Source organism: Chiloscyllium plagiosum, unplaced genomic scaffold (assembly GCF_037043375.1).
Source record: "Chiloscyllium plagiosum isolate Xiang-an unplaced genomic scaffold, Cpla_swu_hap1 HiC_scaffold_2, whole genome shotgun sequence".
Lineage (NCBI taxonomy): Eukaryota > Metazoa > Chordata > Chondrichthyes > Orectolobiformes > Hemiscylliidae > Chiloscyllium > Chiloscyllium plagiosum.
The window spans coordinates 147148760-147173317 of record NW_028270140.1 but is presented as its reverse complement, the minus strand read 5'-3'; the positions used below and the strand labels follow the sequence as shown (position 1 = coordinate 147173317).

Here is a 24558-nt window from a genome sequence, read left to right as displayed (position 1 = left end):
CTCCGTAAGTCTGGCAACATCTGCGGAGAGAAATCAGAGTAAACCTTCAGGATCTGATGTGATTTATCTTCAGATGAGACTTGAAACATTAACTCTGTTTCTTTCTCCAAGGATGCTGCACTCTCTGTGTTTGTGTCAGATTTCCAGTATCCTTTTTAAAAAAAAATTATTTGTGGAACATGGGAACCCATTCCTAATTGCACAGAGGGCACTTAAGACTCAGCCACATTGTTGTGGGTCTGGAGTCACGTATAAGCCAGACCAGGCAAGGTGGATGTTAGTGAGCCAGAGGGGTTTATCCCCAACAATCAATTCATCGTCAGATTTTTAATTCCCTTTTTTTTAATTGAATTCAAATTTATCAGCCATGGTAGGAGTTGAAGCAAGGTCCAGAACATTCCCTGGGTCTCAGGATCAATAGTCTTCAAGGTTTGTGTGAAGATTTGTAGCTCGGGTGCTGGTTGTAGGAGCTGGGAAGTTGATTTGCAGACATTTTGTCCCCTGCCTAGATGACATCCTCAGTGCTGTGGAGCCTCCTGTGAAGCACTGCTGTTCTGTGTTGGTTGGAATTTATTTGGTTTCATTCCCCACTGCTTCCCAGTGGGTCATTGAAGTGGTCGGTACATTGGGTCTAGGCCAGTGTGGTTATTGATGGAGTCCGTGGATGAGTGCTAGGCTTCTAGGAATTCTCTGGCTGTCCTCTGGCATGTCCTATTGTTGTTGTGCTGTCCCAGTGTGATCCTCGTTGTCTGTGTGTATAGATACAAAAGATAGTTGATTGTGGCGTTTATCAATAGTCAAGCACTAAGCCATTGCCTCCTGATACAGTATTCACCATTTTTTTGTTAAATAACAGTATTTTATCCACTAAATGGTAAAGTCCTAGGGAGTGTTGCTGAACAAAGAGACCTTGGAGTGCAGGTTCATAGCTCCTTGAAAGTAGAGTCACAGGTAGATAGGATAGTGAAGAAGACGTTTGGTATGCTTTCCTTTATTGGTCAGAGTATAGAGTACAGGATTTGGGAGGTCATATTGCGGCTGTACAGGACATTGGTTAGGCCACTGTTGAAATATTGCGTGTAATTCTAGTCTCATTCCTATCGGAAAGATGTTGTGAAACTTGAAAGGGTTCAGAAAAGATTTACAAGGATGTTTCCAGGGTTGGAGAATTTGAGCTATAGGGAGAGGCTGAACAGGCTGGGGCTGTTTTCCCTGGAGCGTTGGAGGCTGAGGGGTGACTTTATAGAGGTTTACAAAATTATGAGGGGCATGGATAGGATAAATAGACAAAGTCTTTTCCCTGGGGTCAGGGAGTCCAGAACTAGAGGGCATAAGTTTAGGGTGAGAAGGGAAAGACATAAAAGAGACCTAAGAGGCAACTTTTGACACAGAGGGTGGTACGGGTATGGAATAAGCTACCAGAGAAAGTGGTGGAGGCTGGTACAATTGCAAAATTTAAGAGGCATTTGGATGGGTATATAAATAGGAAGGGTTTGGAGGGATATGGGCTGGGTGCTGGCAGGTGGGACTAGATTGGGTTGGGATATCTGGTTGGCATGGACGGGTTGGACTGAAGGGTCTGTTTCCATGCTGTACATCTCTATGACTCTATGTAAAACTATTTATTGGGATATTGCATGGTGCTACATAGATTAATACATACATTAATGCTCCAGCTACCTGTCCACCTACTCAGTCCTGACACTCGAAACGCCGTACAGAGGGAGTGCTGCACTGACAGAGGTACTGTAGTTTGGAAGAACAGATTAATCCATGTCCACTTTACACACTCAGATGAGCGTTCCATGGGCACTGTTTGAAAAACAAAAGAAAAGTCTGCCTTCTGTATCATGGCCAATATTTATCACACATATAGCATCACAGAAAACAGATTATCTGTTCATTAAACATTGTTATTGGTGGGAGCTTGTTTGCTGTTGTTTTTCCTACATTATAACAGTGACTACACTCCAAATATACTTTAGAACATATAGAAAAATACAGCACAGAACAGGCCCTTTGGCCCACGATGTTGTGCCGAGATTTAATCCTAATGTCAAATATAGTAACTTAACCTATACACCCCTCAACTCACTGCTATCCATGTGCATGTCCAGCAGTCGCTTAAATGTCCCCAGTGACTCTGCCTTCACCACCACCGCTGGCAACACATTCCATGCATTCGCAACTCTCTGCATAAAGAACCTACCTCTGACGTCTCCTTTATACCTTCCTCCTAATATCTTCAAACTATGACTCCTCGTACCAGTCAATCCTGCCCTGGGGAAAAGTCTCTAGCTTTTCCTCTCATTATCGTGAATACCTCGATCAGGTCTCCTCTCTTCCTCCTCTCCAGAGAGAAAAGTCTGAGCTTATTCAACATTTCTTCATAAGGCAAGCCCTCCAGTCCAGGCAGCATCCTGATAAACCTTCTTTGCACCCTCTCCAAAGTCTCTGTATCTTTCCTACTGTAGGGCAACCAGAACTGGACGCAATATTCCAAGTGTGGAGTCACCAGGGACTTGTAGAGCTGCAGCAAAACCTCGCGGCTCTTGTGGGCGGCACGGTAGCACAGTGGTTAGCACTGCTGCCTCACAGCACCAGAGACCCAGGTTCAATTCCCGCCTCAGGAAACTGACTGTGTGGAGTTTGCACATTCTCCCCGTGTCTGCGTGGGTTTCCTCCGGGTGCTCCGGTTTCCTCCCACAGTCCAAAAATGTGCAGGTAAGGTGAATTGGCCATGCTAAATTGCCCGTAGTGTTAGGGGCAGGGGTAAATGTAGGGGAATGGGTCTGGGTGGGTTGCGCTTCGGCGGGTCGGTGTGGACTTGTTGGGCCGAAGGACCTGTTTCCACACTGTTAGTAATCTAATCTAAAAACTCGACCCCCTCTGTTAATGAAAGCCAAAACACCATATGCTTTCTTAACAACCCTATCCACTTGGGTGGCAACTTTGAGGGATATAGATACATGGATCCCAAGATCCCTCTGTTCCTCCTCACTGCCAAGAATCCTGTCTTTAATCCTATATTCAGCATTCGACCTTCAGGTTGAACTCCATCTGCCATTTCTCAGCCCAGCTCTGCATCCTGTCTATGTCGCGCTGCAGCCTACAGTAGCCCTCTGTACTATCGATGACACCTCCAACCTTTGTGTCATCTGCAAATTTACTAACCCACCCCTCAACATCCTCATCCAAGTCATTTATAAAAACTACAAAGAGCAAAGGCCCAAGAACAGAGCCCTGAGGGACCCCACTCAACACTGACCTCCAGGCAGAATACTTCCCACTCCCTGCCTTCTGTCAGCCAACCAATTCTGAATCCAGATAGCCAAATCTTCCTATATCCCATACTTCCTGACTTTATGAATGAGACTTTAGAACAAACTAAGATACATTCGTCTTTTTTTTAAACAATGGTTATGTACAAAAATTATTGTTCATATTTTAAAGGTGTTTTATTGGCTGTAAAGCACTTTGGGACAGTCTGGACATTGTTGTGAGAGGATGTTTCCCCTCTGGGAGAGCCTAGGAGCAGGGGGTTTAGTCTCAGAATAAAGGTGCACCAATTGAAGACTGAGATGAGGAGGGATTTCTTCTCTCAGAGGGCTGAGAATCAATGCCACAGAGAGCTGTGAGGTTGGCTTGGTCCTATTGAATGACAGAACAAGGGCAGCACGGTAACTTAGCGGATAACACTGTGGCCTCACAGCGCCTGTGACCCGCGTTTGGTCCCAGTTTTGGGTGATTCTGTGTGGGTTTCCTCTGGGTGCTCTGGTTTCCTCCTACAGTCCAAAGATGGGCAGGTTAGGTGGATTGGCCATGCTAAATTGCCCATTGAGTCCAGGGATGTGCAGACTAAGTGGATTCATGGGAAATGCAAGGTCATAGGGTAAGGGTGGTTGGTTTAGGTGGGATGCTCATCCGAGGGTTGGTGTGGATTAGATGGGCCAAATGGCCTGCTTCCACACTGTAGGGACTACATGATTAAAAGTAGGTTTGAGAGGCCAAACAGTCTACTCCAGTTTCCATGTCTTATGAGGTTGCGAAAGGTGCTATATAAATGTAGGTTATTTTTTTAAAGTGGACCAATAAACTAAGCAGCAGCTTCGACTGTTCAGATTTGGTGAGTTATATGTTCTGTATGGCAAGTGTATGCCTAAACTAGTCTCTTTCTTAATTGCTATGCAATGTCAGAAGGATCCCTTAAGCCTTACACAGGCCCCCACCCCACCACCACACTATCCCCCTCCTCACAACCTCCCCACAACAAACGAAAACTCTGAACCTGGTAAAACCTAGCCTTTGCCGGCTGAATCGGTTATTGTCAGTGCCTTGGGGAATGTGCTGACAGCCATGTGTTTTCTCACCGATTCTCATTCAGAGTGCAGGGTTAACCAGTGCCTCCATGATGGTCAGTGCCGAGCAGTCCAGGATGCAGAGGAGATTATCTGCCAGTGCCGGGCTAGCTTTGCGGGGAAATACTGTGATATTGGTAAGCTCTTCCAATGGACAAGTGCTTTACTTGAGTATGTTAACTCCTGCTGCCCTCTACATTGCACTAGGAAGTCAGTGCCATTACATCAGGTGGGTGGAACTGGAACCTAGGAACCAGTCTGTCTACTTCAATTGTTGTGTGCCTATCATTTGTTCAACACTCGCTATTCACTGCCCTCCTGACTGCTCATTTCAACCTTTTCCTGCCAACTGTTCCTCTCATTACCCCCTTGCCTCCTCCCTTCCTCGATCGGTCATTTCCCAATTACTGCCTCGCCGTTCCCCTCAATACACCTCTCACTTCTCCTCTTTATCCCCGTTTCTGCCTTCCTCACCACTTCCCTAACTACCATTTGTCACCTCACTCACTGCTTCCCTCACAACTCCCCTCTTCCTGCCTCCCTCACCATTCCACTCACTAAGCCCCTCCCTGCCTCACCACTGGTTGGGCCAGAATTTATTGCCCGTCCCTAGTTGCCCTTGAGAATGTGGTGATGAGCTGCCTTCTTGAACCGCTGCAGTCCATATACTGCAGGTAGACCACAATGCTGTTAGGGAGAGAATTCCAGGATTCTGGATGGTGAGAGGCTCAGAGGGGTACTTAATGTTACCATGTGCTCTTGACCTTCTAGATAGAAGTGGTTGTGGATTTGAAAGGTGCTGAGTAAGGAGCCTTGGTGAATTACTGCAGTGCATCTTGTGGATGGTACAATTGCTGCTACTGAGTGTCAATGGTGGAGGGAGTGGACACCTAAGGTGTTGGACAGGGTGCCAATCAAATGGGCGCCTGTTTCATTATGGCAGTGTCTGTGGAGAGAGAAACAAGAGTTAATCATTCGGATCTGTGCCCTTCCATCCAAACTGGTAAAAGTTAGATAAGTAATTTGTGATATGTAACTTTCCTGAAATATATTAATCATCTGTACCTTGGTGTGCAGGGGACAATTCAAAGTTTGCAGATGTCACAAGATTTGGAAGAATTGTAAACTGTGAGGAGAACAGTGTGGAACCCCAAAAGGACATTGACAGGTTGGAGAAGTGGGCAGATAGGTGGCAGGTGAGGCTCAATGTGGAGAAGTGTGAGGTGACACTTTGGGAGGAATGTAGAAAAATGGGTACTAAAGGGGCTACAGGAGCAGAGGGAACTAGGTGTATAGATTCACAGCTCATTGAAGGTGGCAGGACAGGTGAAGACAGCAGCTAATACGGTGTTCTTGGCTTTGTTAATAGGGGCATAGAGTACAAGAGCAAGGAGGAGATGTTGACCTTATATGAGAAACTAGTTCGACCTCAGCTGGGCTATTGCAACTAGTTCAGGGCGCCACATTCTAGAAAAGATGTGGATTACATTGGAGAGGGTGCGGAAGTGATTTACAAGAGTGTTTCCAGGTATGAGAGACTTCAGTGATGAGGATAGATTGTGACATTTCTCCTTGGAAAGGAGAAGGTAAGAGGAGATTTGATCAAGGTTTCCAAAATCATGAGGTGGCTGCATAAAGTAGTTAAGGAGAAGCTGTTCTCACTTGTAAAAGGAGCAAGAATGAGAGGGCACTGATTTATATTGATGTGCAAATGAAACAACAGTGATATGAGAATTGGTTTCTCCCTCAGCAAGTACTCAGGGTGTCGAATGCACTGCCTGGCAATGTGGTGGGATCAGGTTCAATTGAACCATTCAAGAGGGGCATTGGATAGTTGTTTGGATAGAAATGGTGCACAAGGAGATGGGGAAAAGACAGGAGATTGGTACTAGGGGATAGAACAATGCAGGCACTATGGGCCAAATGGCCTCTCTCTGTACTGTAACATCTTTCTGATTCTGTGAAGTCTGGTGACCGGGTACGAGACAATCGATGGTCATTTCACAGGCAGTATTATTGAGACTAGCTTTCTTTAATGGGTTTTAGTCATTGAACTTAAGTTCCACCAGCTTGGTGAGGGCATTAATTGTCCACATAAGGGCTTCAGTTCACAGTGGGGTCATCCTGGAGCCTTGCCGCTCAATGTAAACAGGGTGGAGATAGAGAGTTGCTGAGATCGTCATTCCCCATTCTCCTGCCTGATTCAATTTCGCCCTCCCAAACCCCTTCACCAACCTGACCATGGGCAGAGACTCAAGAGTCAACCCAAGAGTCAACTCAAAGTTCTTACACAACCTTTGACCTCTGTTCCAGCCCCAAAGACTTGCCCAATCTTGACATTAGTCTTATTGTCTAACAGTTCTTTAATTTCTCTTAGACAAGAATGCTACCTGCTATGAGGGCAATGGGATGTCTTATAAAGGTCCTGAAGATGAGAGTGCCTTGGGTATTGAATGCTTACCCTGGAATGAGGACTTCCTGCATGATCAGTTGAACATTAGTAGCCTGGAAGGAGCTCTCCAGTTGGGCCTAGGTGACCACTCCTACTGCAGGTAGGAAGCGAAACACCAACGCAGGTTCAGTGGCAACTTTCAAAAAGGAATTGGATAAATACGGGAAAGAACACCAATTTCTAGGCTATGGGTAAAGAGTGGAGGGAAGAGGTAGGACACTTGGAATATTGCTTACAGTTCTGGTCACCACTTTACCAGAAGGACGGTTTGGAGAGGGTACAGAAAATGTTTACCAGGGACTTTAGCTATGAAGAAAGTTTGGAAGGACTGGATTTGTTTTCACTGGGGCACAAGAGATTGAGGGGTGACCTGATAGAAGTTTATAAGATTGTGAATGGCATGGATAGAGTGGAAAGTATGAGGCATTTTGCCAGGGTTATTCGGGGACACAGGTTCAAGGTGTGGGGGGTGTCAGGTTTGAAAGAGATGTGTGTGGCAAATTTTTCACACTAAGGGTGGAATGTGCTGCCAGAGGAGCTGGTGGAAGCAGACACAACAGCAGCGTTCAAGAAGCACCTGGATGAGTACAGGAACAGGAAGGGAATAGAGGGATGCAGATCCTATAAATGAAGATAGTTATAGAATGGAAGGGCAAAATGTGTCAACACAGGCTTGGAAGGCCGAAGGGCCTGTTCCTGTGCTGAACTATCCTTTATTGTTTGTTCTATTTTGTGGTAAATCTCCTCTGCACCCTCTCCAATGTAATCACATCCCTCCTATAATGTGGATTCCAGAAAATCACACAATACTTGAACTGCAGCCTAACAAATGTTTTACACACTTGCAGCATCACCTTCTTGCTCTTAAACTCTATGCCTTGGCTAATAAAAGCCTTCTTAACCACTTTATCGACCTCTTTTGCTCCCTTAAGAGATCATTATACACAAACATCAAGGCCCTCTGATCCTCAGTGTTCCCAGGGTCCCACTGTTCATCATGTATTCCCTTGCCTAGTTTGTCCTGCCAAATGGATCACCTCACATTTGTCTGGACGGACTTCCATTTGCCGCTGATCAGCAGAGACTTGTCAGGGTTCTGCTTTCAACAGATGAACAACTCCAGTCAAACACAGGACAAAGCAAATGTTTTGAGCAGCGTAGTATCGGTGGATGTTTAATCCATAGGCTTTTGGATTGGATGGGCTGATTAAACAGAGGGTGGTATGTACCATTTCAAGTGAGCACACAAGTTCTCAGGTCATAGTTGGAAGAGAGCAGTGGAGGTACCTTGGCCTATTTTTAACTCTCAGCCAATATCATTGAAAACAGTTCACTCGGTCTTTATCACATTGGTGTTTGTGGGATCTTGCTGTGTACACAAATTGGCTGCCTTGATTGTTACTTTACAACAGTGACTGCTCTTCAAAGGTACTCTGTCAAATACTTTGAGTTGGTCAGGGTGTGGTCCAGCACTCTCTTCCATTGGGCACACCTTGTGTATTTCACTTTGTATTTTGGCTTGTTGTGGGGTCAGTGAAACACAGAGTACAGAACAGGGGGATTCATGATCCCATTATCTGTTGCAGAAATCCGGATGGTGATAAAAAACCCTGGTGCTACATAATGTTAGACAACCACGTGTCCTGGGAGCACTGCAATATCGCAAAGTGTGGTACAATGAGTGAGTATCTCATATCAATGAGTGAGGGATCTGTATTTACCTTTTACCTATTCACGACATTGCCCTTTTCTCAATCCCTTCCCCCATTTCAACAAAGCCAATGTCAGCCTGGCCACCTCAGTTGGATGATCAACAGATTCCACAAAATCCACTTGAAGACTTTGGGTCCATTCTCCATGAGATCACGGGCAGTTTTAATCCAGCATCACAAAGAACAGGACAATTCCCCAAGAGCTATCTGTCATTGGGAACCTTTTACAGACATGGGACAAATTGGCATAAGAACCTGGTCAGACTCAGTTGAATAAAACAAATGAAAGAACTTCGAATCCTGGAAATCAGAAACAAAACAGAAATTACTGGAAAATTTTAGCAGGTCTGGCAGCATCTGTGGAGAGAAAGCAGAATAAACTTCTCTGGTCCAGTGACCCTTCCTCAGAGCTCTTTAGACTCTTTCAGGATTCAGTTGCTCCCTGAAACAGTCACATTTCAATTCGGATGGCTCAGTGGTTACCACAGTTGTCTCACAGCACCAGGGACCCAGGTTCAATTCCAGCTTTGGGTGACTGTCTGTGTGGAGTTGGACACATTCTCCCTGTGTCTGTGTGGGTTTCCTCCCATAATCCAAAGATGTGCAGGTTAGGCGAATTGGCCATGCTAAATTGCCTATCGTGTTCAGATATGTGTAGGTTAGGTGCATTAGTCTGGGTGAATGTAGAGTAGCAGGGGAATGGTTCTGGGTGGGTTGCTCTTCGGAGGGTTGGAATGGACCTTTTGGGCTGAACGGCCAGTTTCCACACTGTAGGGATTCTAGGGTGCTAATTGGACAAGAGAACAGCCATTCACTTCGATTCCAGCCTTGGGTGACTGCCTGTGTGGAGTTTGCACGTTCTCCCCATGTCTGCGTGGGTTCCTCCAGGTGCTCCAGTTTCCTCCCGCAGTCCAAAGATGTGCGGGTTAGGTGAATTGGCCATGGTGTTCAGGGATGTGTAGGTTAGATGCATCATTTGGGGAGATGTAAAGTAATAGGGTAGGGGAATGGGTTTGGGTAGGATACTCTTTGAATGGTCTGTGTGGACTTGTTGGGCCAAATGGCCTGTTTCCACTCTGTAGGGATTCTATGAAATAAACAGTCAGATTAGCCAGTTCCTTTTTGTTTCTACACAGCAGTGTTACCACTCACAGCTGAGTGACCTTCCTATCACCAAAATTACTGTGACTGTTTTCCCTTTGTAAACACCTAACCACAACCAGCAATCATCCATGTAGCCAATCAGATATTTACAAGCAAAGCCCATTAATGGCAAAGCAAACCTTCAGTCGTGAGGGGGAAGCAGGGAGAGAGGGAAGGGACTAAATCCAGATGGAGTTGGAGGGGGAAATAAAGCACTGTATCCCCTGTGGAATGGCCTGCTTTATTTATTTTACATTTAACTCGTTTTTCCCCAATCAACCTGTTCAGAGATATTGTCCCACACCTCTGGAGCAGGTGGGACTTCAACCTGGACCTCCTAGTCCGGGGGTAGGGACACCAGGACTGTTCCATAGGAGGACCCTCATATTTCTTTGCATCTGGTACTCCCAGATGATCTCCCATCCAAGTACCAACCAGACCTGAGTCTGCTTAGCTTTGAGATCAGGTATTTTTAGTCTAGTATGGTCTTAGACAATAATGAACTCTTCCTGAAGTGGGAACAAAATATCTCGCCTGGATATAAAGCAGCAGTGCTGTTTCTAAAGGGCTCAGGTGATGCGTTCCAATAGGCAGGTCATTGCCTGTTATCAAAGGAACCCATACTCAACGAGCTCCGCAGGGAGACCAATCAGTGATTCCCCATGGGCCTTATTGGGGTTATTCCAATCTCCTGCATTCTTCCTTCCACTATGAATTACTTTGTGTTCCTCTCCATTTAAATTTCAAAAGTGGCCATTTGCCTGCCCACTTCACCAATTTGTCTATAATCCAATTCCACCTTTCACCCACACTGTGCCCACAACTCTTGATAAGCACATACAGCGTAAAGTCTACTCAGGAGACATTAACATCTAATCTACTCTGACATTCCCAGTCCTGTTATAAGGCAACATTCCATTGCAAAACATAGCCTTTTGTTTGTGAGGTAATAAACTCTTTATCTCTGACCTCTCAAGTGACCTGAGAGATTGCAAGGGATTGTATCCAGAACTGAAGAAGGGTCATTTGACCTGAAACGTTAACTCTACTTTCTCTCCACAGATGCTGCCAGACCTGTTAAGATTTTCCAGACATTTCTGATTTTGTTTCTGATTTCCAGCATGCATAATTTATTGTTTTTTAAAAATATCTTTGTCTATTAGAGTCATAGAGTCTAATAGAGATGTACAGCATGGAAACAGACCCTAAGGTCCAACCCGTCCATGCCAACCAGATATCCCAACCCAATCTAGTCCCACCTGTCAGCACCTGGCCCATATCCCTCCAAACCCTTCCCATTCATATACCCATTCAAATGCCTCCTAAATGTTGCAATTGTACCAGCCTCCACCACTTCCTCTGGCAGCTCATTCCATACACGTACCATCCTCTGTGTGAAAAAGTTGCCCCGTAGGTCTCTTTTATATATGTCCCCTCTCACCCTAAACCTATGCCCTCTAGTTGTGGGCTCCCCGACCCCAGGGAAAAGACTTTGCCTATTTACCCTATCCATGCCCCTCATTATTTTGTACATCTCTATAAGATCAACCCTCAGCCTCTGACGCTCCAGGGAAAACAGCCCCAGCCTGTTCAGCCTCTTCCTATAGCTCAAATCCTCCAACCCTGGCAACATTCTTGTAAATCTTTTCTGAACTCTTTCAAGTTTTACAACATCCTTCCGATAGGAAGGAGACCAGAATTGCACATAATATTCCAACAGTGGCCTAACCAATGTCCTGTACAGCCGCAACATGACCTTCCAACTTCTGTACTCAATACCCTGACCAATAAAGGAAAGCATACCAAACGCCTTCTTCACTATCCCATCTTGTTGCAACTCCACTTTCAAGGAGCTATGAACCTGCACTCCAAGGTCTCTTTGTTCAGCAACACTCCCTAGGATCTTACCATGAAGTGTATAAGTCCTATTAAGATTTGCTTTCCCAAAATGCAGCACCTCGCATTAAACTCCATCTGCCATTGGCCCTCAGCCCATTGGCCCATCTGGTCCAGATCCTGTTGTAATCTGAGGTAACCCTCTTCGCTGTCCACTACACCTCTAATTTTGGTGTCATCTGCAAACTTACTAACTGTACCTCTTATGACCAGCACTGATCCTTGTGGCACTCCACTGGTCACAGGCCTCCAGTCTGAAGAACAACCCTCCACCATTACCCTCTGTCTTCTACCTTTGAGCCAGTTCTGTATCCAAATGGCTAGTTCTCCCTGTATTCCGTGAGATCTAACCTTGCTAATCAGTCTCCCATGGGGAACCTTGTCGAACGCCTTACTGAAGTCCATATAGATCACATCTACTGCTCTGCCCTCATCAATCCTCTTTGTTACTTCCTCAAAAAACTCAATCAAGTTTGTGAGGCATGATTTCCCACGCACAACGCCATGTTGACTATCCCTAATCAGTCCTTGCCTTTCCAAATACATGTACATCCAGTCCCTCAGGATTCCCTCCAACAACTTGCCTACCACCGACGCCAGCTCACGGGTCTATAGTTCCCTGGCTTGTCCTTACCACCCTTCTCAAACAGTGGCACCACGTTAGCCAACCTCCAGTCTTCCGGCACCTCACCTGTGACTATCAATGATACAAATATCTCAGCAAGAGGCCCAGCAATCACTTCTCTAGCTTCCCACAGTGTTCTAGGGTACACCTGATTAGGTCCTGGGGATTTATCCATCTTTACCTGTTTCAAGACATCCAGGACTTCCTCCTCAGAAATCTGGACATTTTGCAAGATGTCACCATCTATTTCCCTACAGTCTATATCTTCCATATCCTTTTCCACAGTAAATACTAATGCAAAATACTCATTTAGTATCTCCCCCATTTTCTGCGGCTCCACACAAAGGGGCTCTATTCTCTCCCTAGTTACCCTTTTGTCCTTAATGTATTTGTAAAAACTCTTTGGATTCTCCTTAATTCTATTTGCCAAAGTTATCTCATGTCCCCTTTTTGCCCTCCTGATTTCCCTCTTAAGTATACGCCTACTTCCTGTATACTCTTCTAAGGATTCACTCGATCTATCCTGTCTATATCTTACATATGCTTCCTTCTTTTCCTTAACCAAACTCTCAATTTCTTTAGGTAAAAACAAGGACTGCAGATGCTGGAAACCAGAGTCCATATTAGAGTGGTGCTGAAAAAGCAAAGCAGGTCAGGTAGCATCCAAGGAGCAGGAAAATTGATGTTTCGGGCAAAAGCCCTTCATCAGGAATAGAGACAGGGTGCCTGCAGAGTGGAGAGATAAATGAGAGGGTGTTGGGGGTGGGGATAAAGTAGCATAGAATACAATAGGTGAATGGGGGCGGGGATGGAAATAATAGGTCAGAGAGGAGGGTGGAGTGGATAGGTGGAAAGATAGGCAGGTAGGGCAGGTCATAGGGACAGTGCTGAGCTGGAAGGTTGGAGCTGGGGTGAGGTGGGGGTAGGGGAAATGAGGAAACTGGTGAAGTCCACACTGATGCCCTGGGTTTGAAGTGTTCCGAGGCGGAAGATGAGGCGTTCTTTCTCCAGGCGTCGGGTGGTGAGGGAGCGGCAGTGGGGGAGGACCAGGACCTCCATGTCCTCGGTAGAGTGGGAGGGGGAGTTGAAATGTTGGGCCACAGGGCAGTGGGGTTGATTGGTGCCGGTGTCCCGGAGATGTTCCCTAAAGCGCTCCGCTAGGAGGCGTCCAGTCTCCCCAATGTAGAGGAGACTGCATTGGGAGCAACAGACAAAATAAATGATATTGGTGGATGCGCAGATAAAACTTTGATGGATGTGGAAAACTCCTTTGGGGCCTTAGATGGAGGTGAGGGAGGAGGTGTGGGCGCAGGTTTTGCAACTCCTGCGGTGGCAGGGGAAGGTGCCAAAGTGGGAGGGTGGGTTGTTGGGGGAGCATGGACTTGACCAGGTAATCACGGAGGGAACGGTCTTTGTGGAAAGTGGAAATAGGTGGGGAGGGAAATATATCCCTGGTGGTGCCACCTCCAAATGGACCCCACCACCAGGGATTTATTTCCCTCCCCACCCATTTCCGCTTTCCGCAAAGACCGTTCTCTCCGTGATTACCTGGTCAGGTCCATGCCCCCCAACAACCCACCCTCCCATCCTGGCACGCTTCCCTGCCACCACAGGCATTGTAAAACCTGCGCCCACACCTCCTCCCTCACCTCCATCAAAGGGCCCAAAGGAGCCTTCCACATCCATCAAAGTTTTACCTGCACATCCACCAATATCATTTGTTGCATCCGTTACTCCCGATGCGGTCTCCTCTACATTGGGGAGACTGGACGCCTCCTGGTAGAGCGCTTTAGGGAACATCTCCGGGACACCCGCACCAATCAATCCCACCGCCCTGTGGCCCAACATTTCAACTCCCCCTCTCACTCTGCCAAGGACATGCAGATCCTGGGCCTCCTCCACCACTGCTCCCTCATCACCAGACGCCTGGAGGAAGAACGCCTCATCTTCTGCCTTGGAACACTTCAACACCAGGGCATCAATGTGGACTTCACCAGTTTCCACATTTCTCCTTCCTCAACCTCACCCTAGTTCCAACCTTCCAGCTCAGCACTGTCCCCATGACCTGACCTACCTGCCTATCTTCCTTTCCACCTATCCACTCCACCCTCTCTGACCTATCACCTCCATCCCCACCCCCATTCACCCATTGTACTCTTTGCTACCTTCCCCCACCCTCCTCTTTGACCTATCACCTCCATCCCCACCCCCATCCCCACCCCCATTCACCTATTGTACTCTATGCTACTTTATCCCCACCCCCAGCCCCCTCTCATTTATCTCTTCACTATGCAGGCACCCTGCGTGTATTCCTGATAAAGGGCTTTTGCCCGAAATGTCGATTTCCTGCTCCTCGGATGCTGCCTGACCTGCTGTGGTATTCCAGCTCCACTCTAATCTAGACCCTCAATTTCTTTAGTCATCCAGCATTCCCTATACCTACCAACCTTCCCTTTCAACCTAACGGGAATATACTTTCTCTCTGGATTCTCGTTATCTCATTCCTGAAGGCTTCCCATTTTCCAGCCGTCCCTTTACTTGCGAACATCTGCCACCAATCAGCTTTTGAAAGTTCTTACCTAATACCGTCAAAATTGGCCTTTCTCCAATTTAGAACTTCAACTTTTAGATCTGGTCTATCCTTTTTCATCATTATTTTAAATCTAATAGGATTATGGTCGCTGGCCCCAAAGTGCTCCCTCACTGACACCTCAGTCACCTGCCCTGCCTTATTTCCCAAGAGTAGGTCAGGTTTTGCACCTTCTCTAGTAGGTACATCCACATACTGAATCAGAAAATTGTCTTGTACACACTTAACAAATTTCTCTCCATCTAAACCCTTAACTAGTCCCAATCTATGTTTGGAAAGTTAAACTCCCCTACCATAACCACCCTATTATTCTTACAGATAGCTGAGATCTCCTTACAAGTTTGTTTCTCAATTTCCCTCTGACTATTTTAGGGGGTCTGTAATACAATCCCAATAAGGTGATCATCCCTTTCTTATTTCTCATCCACCGCCAAACCACAACAACCCGACGGTCGGAGGAGGAGCGTCTTATCTTCCGACTGGGAACCCTCCAACAGCAGGGGATGAACTTGGACTTCACCAGTTTCTTCATCCCCCCTCCCCCCACCTTGTCTCAGCCGGATCCCTCCAGCCCGGCACCGCCTTCCTGACCTGCAGTCTTCTTCTTGACCTCTCCGCCTCCATCCTACTCCGACCTATCACCCTCACCCTGACCTCTTTCCACCTATCACATTTCCAACGCCCCTCCTCCAAGTCCCTCCTCCCTACCTTTTATCTTCTCCTGCTGAATACTCTCTGCTCATTCCTGAAGAAGGGCCTGTGCCCGAAACGTCAAATCTCCTGTTCCCTGGATGCTGCCTGACCTGCTGTGCTGTTCCAGCAATAAAGTTTCAACTTATTTCTCAGTTCCACTCAAATAACTTCCCTGGATGTATTCCCGGGAATATCCTCCATCAGCACAGCTGTAATGCTATCCCTTGTGAAAAATGTCACTCCCCCTCCTCTCTTGCCTCCCTTTCTATTCTTCCTGTAGCATTTGTATCCTGGAACATTAAGATGCCAGTCCTGCCCATCCCTGAGCCATGTTTCCGTAATTGCTAAGATATCCCAGTCCCATGTTCCTAACCATGCCCTGAGTTCATCTGCCTTCCCTGTCAGGCTCCTTCGATTGAAATAAATGCAGTTTAATTTATTAGTCCTACCTTGTCCCTGCCTGCCCTGACTGTTTGACTCTCTTCTGTTCTCAACTGTACCAGTCTCAGATTGATCTCTTTCCTCACTATCTCCCTGGGTCCCCCCCCCACCACCTTACTAGTTTAAATCCTCCCAAGCAGCTTTAGCAAATTTCTCTGCAGGTATATTAGTCCCCTTCCAATTTAGGTGCAATCCATCCTTCTTGTACAGGTCACTTCTACCCCAAAAGAGATTCCAATGATCCAAAAATGTGAATCCTTCTCCCATACACCAGCTCCTGAGCCATGTATTCATCTACTTTATCCTCCTATTCCTGCCTCACTAGCTGGTAGCACAGGGAGTAATCCAGATATTACTACTCTCGAGGACCTCCTTTTTAAATTTCTGCCTAACTCTCTATAATCTCCCTTCAGAATCTCAATCTTTTCCTTTCCTATGTCGTTGGTTCCAATGTGGACAATGACCTCTTGCTGGTCCCTCTCCCCCAGGAGAACATTCTGTACCCTCTCTGAAACATCCTTGTTCTGTCTTTTCCTGTTAATATCTTTAAGACTTTGATCAGATCACATTCTAAATTCTGGAGAAAACAGGTCTAATATATATAAAGTTCCCTTATAATTTCCTCTAAAGTCAGTATAACTTTGCTAAGTTGTGGTACCTAGATCTGCTCACAGCTGTTAAAGAGCCATAGAGTTACTTCGCATGGTAACAGACCCTTCAGTCCAACTTGTCCACACTGACCAGACATCCCAATCTGATCTTAGTCCCATTTGCCAGCATTTGGCCCATGTCCCTCTAAACTCTTCCTATTCATAAACCCATCCAGATGGCTTTTAAATGTTGTCGTTAAAGCAGCCTCCATTACTTCCTCCAGGAACTCGTTCCATCCACGGACCACCCTCTGCATGAAAAGGTTGCCCCTTAGGTCCCTTTTAAATCTTTCCCTTCTCACCTTAAACATATGTCCTCTAGTTTTGGATTCCCCCACCCCAGGGAAAAGACCTTGGCTATTTGTCTTGAACATTGGTAGTCACAAAAACCCATCTGCTTCATTAATGTCCTTTAGGGAAGAAAATCTGCCATCCTTACCTGGTCAGACCTACAAGTGACTCCAGACCCACAGCAATGTGGTTGATTCTTGACTGCCTTCTGGGGCAATAAGGGTGAGACAATAAATGCTGGCCTAGCCAGTGATGTCCATACCCCACGAACAAATGGAATAAAAGGATAGAAGGGTGTGAAAGGTTATCAGGGATAGGCAAGTATGTGATGTAATAAGGCAGCCATGATTTTAATGAATGGTGGAGCAGCCTTGAGGGACTGAGTGGCCAACTCCAGCTCCTAAGCCATACATTCTCATATGTCCATGTATGCAAATAGTGACATGTTTGTTTTTATCTCATTCTATGTTGTCCCATTGCCTTTCAGGTTTCTGGTCAAAGAGAATTTCTCCTATTGCAAGGTATACAGTGTCGATATTTCCTCAACAATCACCCTCATGTGGGAAACAGGCTCAGAAGGGCCCAAAACCAAGGATTGTTGGAGGCTCCTCAGCCTTGCCTGGCTCCCACCCCTGGCTTGCCGCCATATACATCGGAAGAAACTTTTGCACTGGATCCCTTATATTCTCTTGTTGGGTTGTTTCTGCTGCCCATTGCTTCATTGACAGGTAACTGGGTAACCGATGTCTGATCTCATCGAGACCAAATTATGAATCCACCAACACATTTGCGCTGGCTTAGGGAAACAAGTGGCCAATCAACTAGTGGGGCAGAAGAGCTGAAAAGGCTGAGTGGCCAGCTCCTGTTCCTGTGTACCACCACCAGCAGCACTCCCATCAAATTGGTTCCAATAGGAACCCCACCCATCTGAAACAAAATACAGATTGCTCCCAACTCCCATTTCCTTAACATTTCCTGGAAGTGGAAGGAATTGCTTCCATGATTCTCTCCTGAGTGAAATGTATAGACTTATAAAATATTGTCGCAACATGTGCTTCTGGTATTTGAGACTCAAATTTTACAAAATTCTACTCATTTTTTTTCCATCTTATCTTATTTTTATTCACTTGTGCAATTTGGGCATCGCTGGCTGGGCCAGCATTTAATGCCCATCCCTAGTTGCCATTGGTGGCAAGCTGCCATCTTGAACAGCTGCAGTCCACCTGCTGTGGGTTGACCCACAATGGGGGGGATTTCCAGGATTTTGACGCAATGACAGTGAAGGAAAGATAATATATTTCCAAATCAGGATGGTGAGCATCTCGGAGGGGAACTTGCAGGTGTCAGTGTTCCCTCGAACCTTTGGCCCTGGTCCTTCTGGATGGAAATGGTTGTGGGCTTGGAAGGTGCTGTATGAGGATCGTTGGTGAATTTCTGCAGTGCATCTTGTAGAAGGTACACACTGCTGCTACTGAGCACTGGTGGTGGAGGGAGTGGATGTTTGTGGATGTGGTGCCAATCAAGGGGGTTACATTGTCCTGGATGGTGTCAAGCTTCTTGAGTGTTGTTGGAGCTGCACCCATCCAGGCAGTGGGGAGTATTCCCTCACACTCCTGACTTGTGCCTTGTAGATGGTGAACAAATTTGGGGAGTCAGGAGGGGAGTTATAATTATGCTATATGATAACTATTATATTATAATTACATAATTGTGCTGTAATTACCGCTGCACCCATTTCCAATAGTATATTCATAATTCTCAGCACTGTCTGAGTGAAATCTAATTCATTCATCATCACATGTAGTGATCAAGATTCATTATATTATTCTGTTATTATTTGGAAACCCAGGGTCAAAAATGGCAGAACAATGTTTAAATTTAAGTTTGATTTGTATTTTTATAGAATGTGTGTTTTACAAGAGGGTGGGACAAATTTATACTTTCACATTGAATTGTTCTGAATGGTGCAGGGTTGGCTGGAGTTTCTTTACACACAGTTTAAGGAGGTAGTGAAACCGTCGAGGTGAACCTTTCGAGGCATTAGAGAAAATATAGAAAAAAATCGCGGTTGTCTAGCAAGAAGAGTTCAGTAACACAGAAAGACAGAAACATTCAGAAGCATTGGGTAGTGTAAAAAGTTTTAATCAGATGGAACCAAAGGTGCTGTTAGCTTTGCAATCTTTAAAATAAACTGCAAAAGTTTAAAAGTTGGAAAGACAAATGCTCCAGTCACAGAAGGCGATAGAAAAAGAATTTTAAGAACCCTCGTTCAGGGCTACTTTGAGTGAAACAATGAAAGAAATTGCTGGGGAAACTCAGCAGGTCTGGCAGCATCTGTGGAGAGAGAAAGCAGAGTTAATGTTTTGAGCTGGAAGACACTTCTTCAGACTGAAATGGTCTCTCTCTACTTCAAGTTGATTTAGTAATTTGTTTAAGGGTCTCAGGAAGAGATGTTCACTAAAGAAAAATAGCATTGAATGGATGCAGAAATTTGTCGAAAGAAACCAATTATAGACGTACCAAATGAACAAGAAATTTAAAAGTGGAGACAGGGTGACCCCGTTCTGTGATGATATTGTGCCTTTAATGAGATTTGTTCTGTGCTGTTTCTTTCACTTGCCTATAAGTAAGTTAGGGGTTAGGCTATCTCCTTTATATATTTTGAGGGGGTTTGGTTTAATCCATAACTGTTCTTAGTTCTGATGTTTCTAATATGGTCATTTCATCTAATACTTGTACAGTGCAATGTAACTCATTTCTACTGTGTAATAATTTTTTGTTTCTTTTTGTTAGAAGTACATAGTTAGTTTGAACATTGCGTGTTGTACAGGGAGTTTGCACATTCTCCCTGTGTCTGCATGGGTTTCTTCTGGGGTGCTCTGTTTTCCTCCCACAGTTCAAAGATGTGCAGGTTAGGTGGATTGGCCATGCCAAATTGCCCATAGTGTTCGGGGATGTAGAGGCAAAGTAGATTCAGGGTTAGAGGGATAAGCTAGCAGGGGAGAGGGGTCTGGGTGGGATGCTGTTCAGATAGTGGATGCAGACTCAATGGGCCAAATGGCTTCTTTCTGCAGTGTAGAGATTCTATGGTTTTATGACAGTCTCTTATACACAGTGACTGACTGCCATGGTAACCAAAGAAGAAAAATAAAGGTTATTGCCTATCAGGCCAGGTTTTACTCTGGGATCTAACTTGTTCATTATCATGATCAACTGGAATCATAAACGTATGAAACCCTAGGTGCATAAGATATGATACACAAATGTAATTGTTTTGGAGTTTTCTTTGCAACTATTATTTGCTGGATACTTCTACCAGAAATAGATTTGTTAAAGAATAATTTGTTTTTCACCCGTGTATCTCCATCTGACATCCTCTCTCTTTTTAAGTCCCCTTACATCATCAATCCGAGTTGTGTTGGGACAGCATCATTTTAATAAAACGAGCAAAAACACTCAGGTATTCGAAATTGAGAAATACATTCTACACAGCAAATACAATGTGTTTGATGAAACCATACATGACATAGGTAAAACCACAAATATCTACCTTTTCCTTTATCTCTGGGAAATTGTGAAGTTTTGCTTGAAAGTGTACTTGTCTGCCTATGTATATTTGTGTGTGCATGTACGTGTTTGTATGTGTGTGTATGTGTGTTACGAAGTTAAAAGCATATATGGTCACTTTAAGATGGAAAGTGCTTTTCTGAATTTAAAGTACAGTCACAGCTGCCAGCCAAAGGTTCAGATGTTCCAAATGTAATATTTGGCTGTGAAATGGATACCTGAGTTTTGGTTGCTGTTTTGACAGTAATTTGAATTTTACCAATCAGTTAAATTATACCCAGGATATGAAAATCCAATCGAGTTTGAATTTATTGTTTTGAAACCTGGAGACCAATCAAATTATAAAAGTTCAGTGTGTCATGGAGGTTATATAAATCAGGTATTTTGAAAATTAGAGAGAGAGAGAAACTGCTGTAAAGAGAGAAACTGCCATAGAGAGAGAAACTGCTGGAAAGCTAACTGCCAATGTAACATACTGCTCTAAAAAAAAATTAGAAAACGCTCTATCAAAGGTACCTTTTCATGAGAAACATACTCGCAGTAAAATGAAAGACGATGACCCAGGGAGATCAGCAGCAGGAAGAGTGAAGACAGCGGAGAAAACTGGGAATATGTGGTTTTGAGATTAAGTTCATGTAATTTTCATAAGTGCCTTATTGGCACAGCATATTGTTATCGAGTTGGAGTCAGATCATAAGCAATTAAGAGGAAGGGGAACTTGGATTTCTCTGACACTCACATTTTAACAGATTAAGAGGCGAGGCAAGCTTTTCTTGGTGTTTAATTAACAGAATGGTTCAACCTTCTACATCATAATATGTATGTGTGTGTTTATGTATATGTATGTGTGTATAGTTGTGTGTATATGTGTGTGTGTGCTTCTGGGTGTAAGTGTGTATACATATACATGTGTGTGTGTGTCTCTCTTTCTGTGTGTGTGTGTCTATGTGTGTGTCTATGTGTGTGTGTGTGTGTCTGTGTGTGTGTCTATGTGTGTATCTATGTGTGTGAGTGTGTGTGTCTATGTGTGTGAGTGTGTGTGTCTGTGTACGTGAGTGTATATATATTCGTTTAAATCCCATAAACTGGATTTTATTTTAACTCCTAGCCCTTCTAAAGATGAAGAAGAAAAATAAGCGCTGTGCGACCAAGACCAGATTTGTTCAAACACTCTGTCTACCGTCTGTGACTGATTCCTTCCCAGATTGTACAGAATGCCAAATCGCTGGATGGGGACACACTCATGAAAGTAAGGAGCTTTGTTATTCTAATATCCATATTCCTTACCAACTCAGAAGATGTGCACAGGGCTGTGAAATTTGCTGTAAAAAGGGCCATGATATCAAAGCTTTTCATTTTGCACTCATCAGGACAGGGAAGCAAGGATATCATCTTCCTTTGAGATTTGGCATTCTTGCTATTCTGTCCTGATCAATTCCAGATGAAAAGTATGTCTTTTTTTTCAGCAGTACTCACTCTGTATTACCAAGCAACTAATTAAGTAATTTATGATGGTAGTATATTGCAGGTCTTTCAGGGAGTCTGAGTGACCGAGGATACATGCATTTTTTGCCTGCATGGTGTAACTATGATGGAACTGTGATGGGATAGTGATGGTTGAGTCTCTGATGTTCTTTCTGTCACATGGTTGAACAGAAATCTCTCCTGCTTTTACAGCCTGCCGTTGGCCTGCGTTGGAAGGATTTTCAGCTTGGTACTGTTCCTGTTTGGTTGTGTAATGACCACATCTTCCTATGGGATGTTGAATAATAGCTATCAAAGATTGCACAGGTGGAATCCCTCACTGCAATATGCACATGCCTCATTGTTTCTTGCCCATTTCTGACCCCCTCTGTACAACAACTAACCTCTGTATCTTCAGCAGCCTGGCCCTGACTGTGGAATTGCCTCCCTAAACCTCTCCATCTTCCTACCCTGTCCTTCAAACCTACCACTGTGATCAATCTTCCCCGTTGTGGCTCAGTGTCAAGCTTTGTCAGGGAACAGCCTTGTAAAGCACCTTAAGGTATTTTGCAAAAGGAGTGTATGAAATAGGAGAAGCAGTTGGCATACCGAACCAGCTCTGTCAATTATTAAGATCATGACTGACCTGATTGTGACCTTAACTTTGTCCTTGTTCAAGTGCAATACTGAACAGGTGAGAAATACTGGCCAAAACAGTGATACCCAGGGATTCCAAAAGTCGTTCAAAGACAAAAAATATTTGGAAATGAACATATAGGTCATACTGCTTCTCCACAGAGATCTCAGTGGTTAGCACTGCTGCCTCACAGCAGTAGGGACTCAGGTTCGATTCCAGCCTCAGGTGACTGTCTGTGTGGAGTTTGCACATTCTCCCCGTGTCTGTGTGGGTTTCCTCCGGGTGCTCTGGTTTCCTCTCACAGTGTAAAAATGTGCAGGTCAGGTGGATTGGCCAGACTGAATTGCCCGTAATGTCAAGAGATGTGTAGGCTAAGCGGATTAGCCATGAGAAATGCAGGGTTACAAGCATAGGGTAGGAGGGGGGGGGGGGGGGGGGGGGGTCTGGGTAAGATGGTCTTCAGAGGGTCAGTGTGGATTCAATGGGCCAAATGGCCTGTTTCCAAACTGTACGGATTCTTTGATACTACTGAACAGAAAAGGCCCTTTGGCCCATTGAATCTGTGTCAGTCAAAGAGACCATCTAACTATTTTAATCACATTTTCCAACATTTGGCCCTTGGACAAGTACTTCTTAAATGTTAATCTAAATGCTACTTAAATATTACAATAGTTTCTGCCTCAACCACCTCTTTGGGTGAAAAACTTTCTCCTCGCATTCTCTCTGAACCTCCTCCCTCGAACTCTAAATCCATGTCCTCCCCCCTGGTTATTAATCGGTCCACCTGCAGGTAATGTTTCTTCCCGTCTACCTGCCTATGCCCTCATTATTTCATACATCTCAATCGTGTCCCCCTCAGTCACCTCTGCTCTAAGGTAAACAACCCCAGTCTGTCCAATCCCTCTTCATAATTGAAACTCTCCAGCCCAGGCAACATCTTTATAAAATTTCTTCGCACCGTGTCTGGTGCAATCACATCCCTCCTAGAATGCAGAACCCACCCAGACGTGCATACAATACTCCCGCTGTGGCCTAACCAACATTTTATACAGCTCTAGCATTAGCTCCCTGCTCTCAAACTCTCCCCCTCGGCTAATAAAGGCTTATATACCGTATATCTTCTTAACTACTTTATCCACCTGCCTAGTTAACTAAAGGAACCAGTGTACATGCACATCAAGGTCCCTCTGATTGTTGCTGCTTTCTCGGTCCCAGCATTCATCATGTATTCCCTTGCTTTGTTTGTCCTTCCCAAGTACATCACCTCACACTTATCCAGATTGAATTCTATTTGCTGCTGACCAGCCTATCCATATCCTCCTCTATTCTAAGGCTGCCCTCCTCATTAAATATCACCTCACCAATTTTTGTTTCATCTGCAATCGTACTGATCAACCCTCACAGTCTACTGTGCTTCAAAAGGCTTGCCTCTCATTTTTCTCAATCACAGACAGCATGGTCCCAACCTGCTCAGCCTTTCCTCATAAGATGAACTTCTTCAGCCCAGGAATGTCTGCTTTCTGTTTGTTGATGGGCTCAGAGTGTCACTGGCTGGGGAGCTACAAACAGAGTGTAGAAAGAAGAGTTGATGTGGTTTCGGATGCTGAACCATTTCTCATGGTAAAGCTCATATGGCAGGTTTACTGTGATGATTCCAAAATTTCAGTCCCAGAGAGAGGTTGAAATAGATAGGACTCTACAGAATGGAGGTTTGTAGTGGTGTTCATAGATTAGTTGGAGGAAAACAAACACAAAGTTTATAATCATAGAGTCATAAAGTTGTACAACACAGAAACAGAACCTTTGGTCCAACTCGTCCATGCAAACCAGATATTTTAAATATTCTAATTGTATCAGCCGCCATCATCTCCTCTGGTGTGGAAAATTTAGGTCACTTTTATATCTTTTGCCCTCACCTTAAACCTATGCCCTCTAGTTTTGGACTCCTCTATCCTGGAGAAATGACCTTAACTGTTTACCCTATCCATGCCCCTCATGATTTTATAAACCTTTTTATAATGTCACACCTTAGCCTCCAA

The 24558-nt window shown here is 44.9% G+C and overlaps 1 protein-coding gene across 1 annotated transcript in view; it reads left to right on the top strand.

Moving 5' to 3' along the window:
- hgfac (HGF activator) overlaps positions 1-24558 on the top strand; it is an 82712-nt gene that overhangs the window by 52810 nt on the left and 5344 nt on the right. The window contains exons 12-17 of the mRNA XM_043703685.2: positions 4385-4495; positions 6736-6910; positions 8397-8491; positions 17339-17579; positions 20242-20381; positions 21527-21667. Of these exons, the coding sequence (XP_043559620.2) occupies positions 4385-4495; positions 6736-6910; positions 8397-8491; positions 17339-17579; positions 20242-20381; positions 21527-21667 (903 nt within the window). The remainder of the gene's footprint in view (positions 1-4384; positions 4496-6735; positions 6911-8396; positions 8492-17338; positions 17580-20241; positions 20382-21526; positions 21668-24558) is intronic.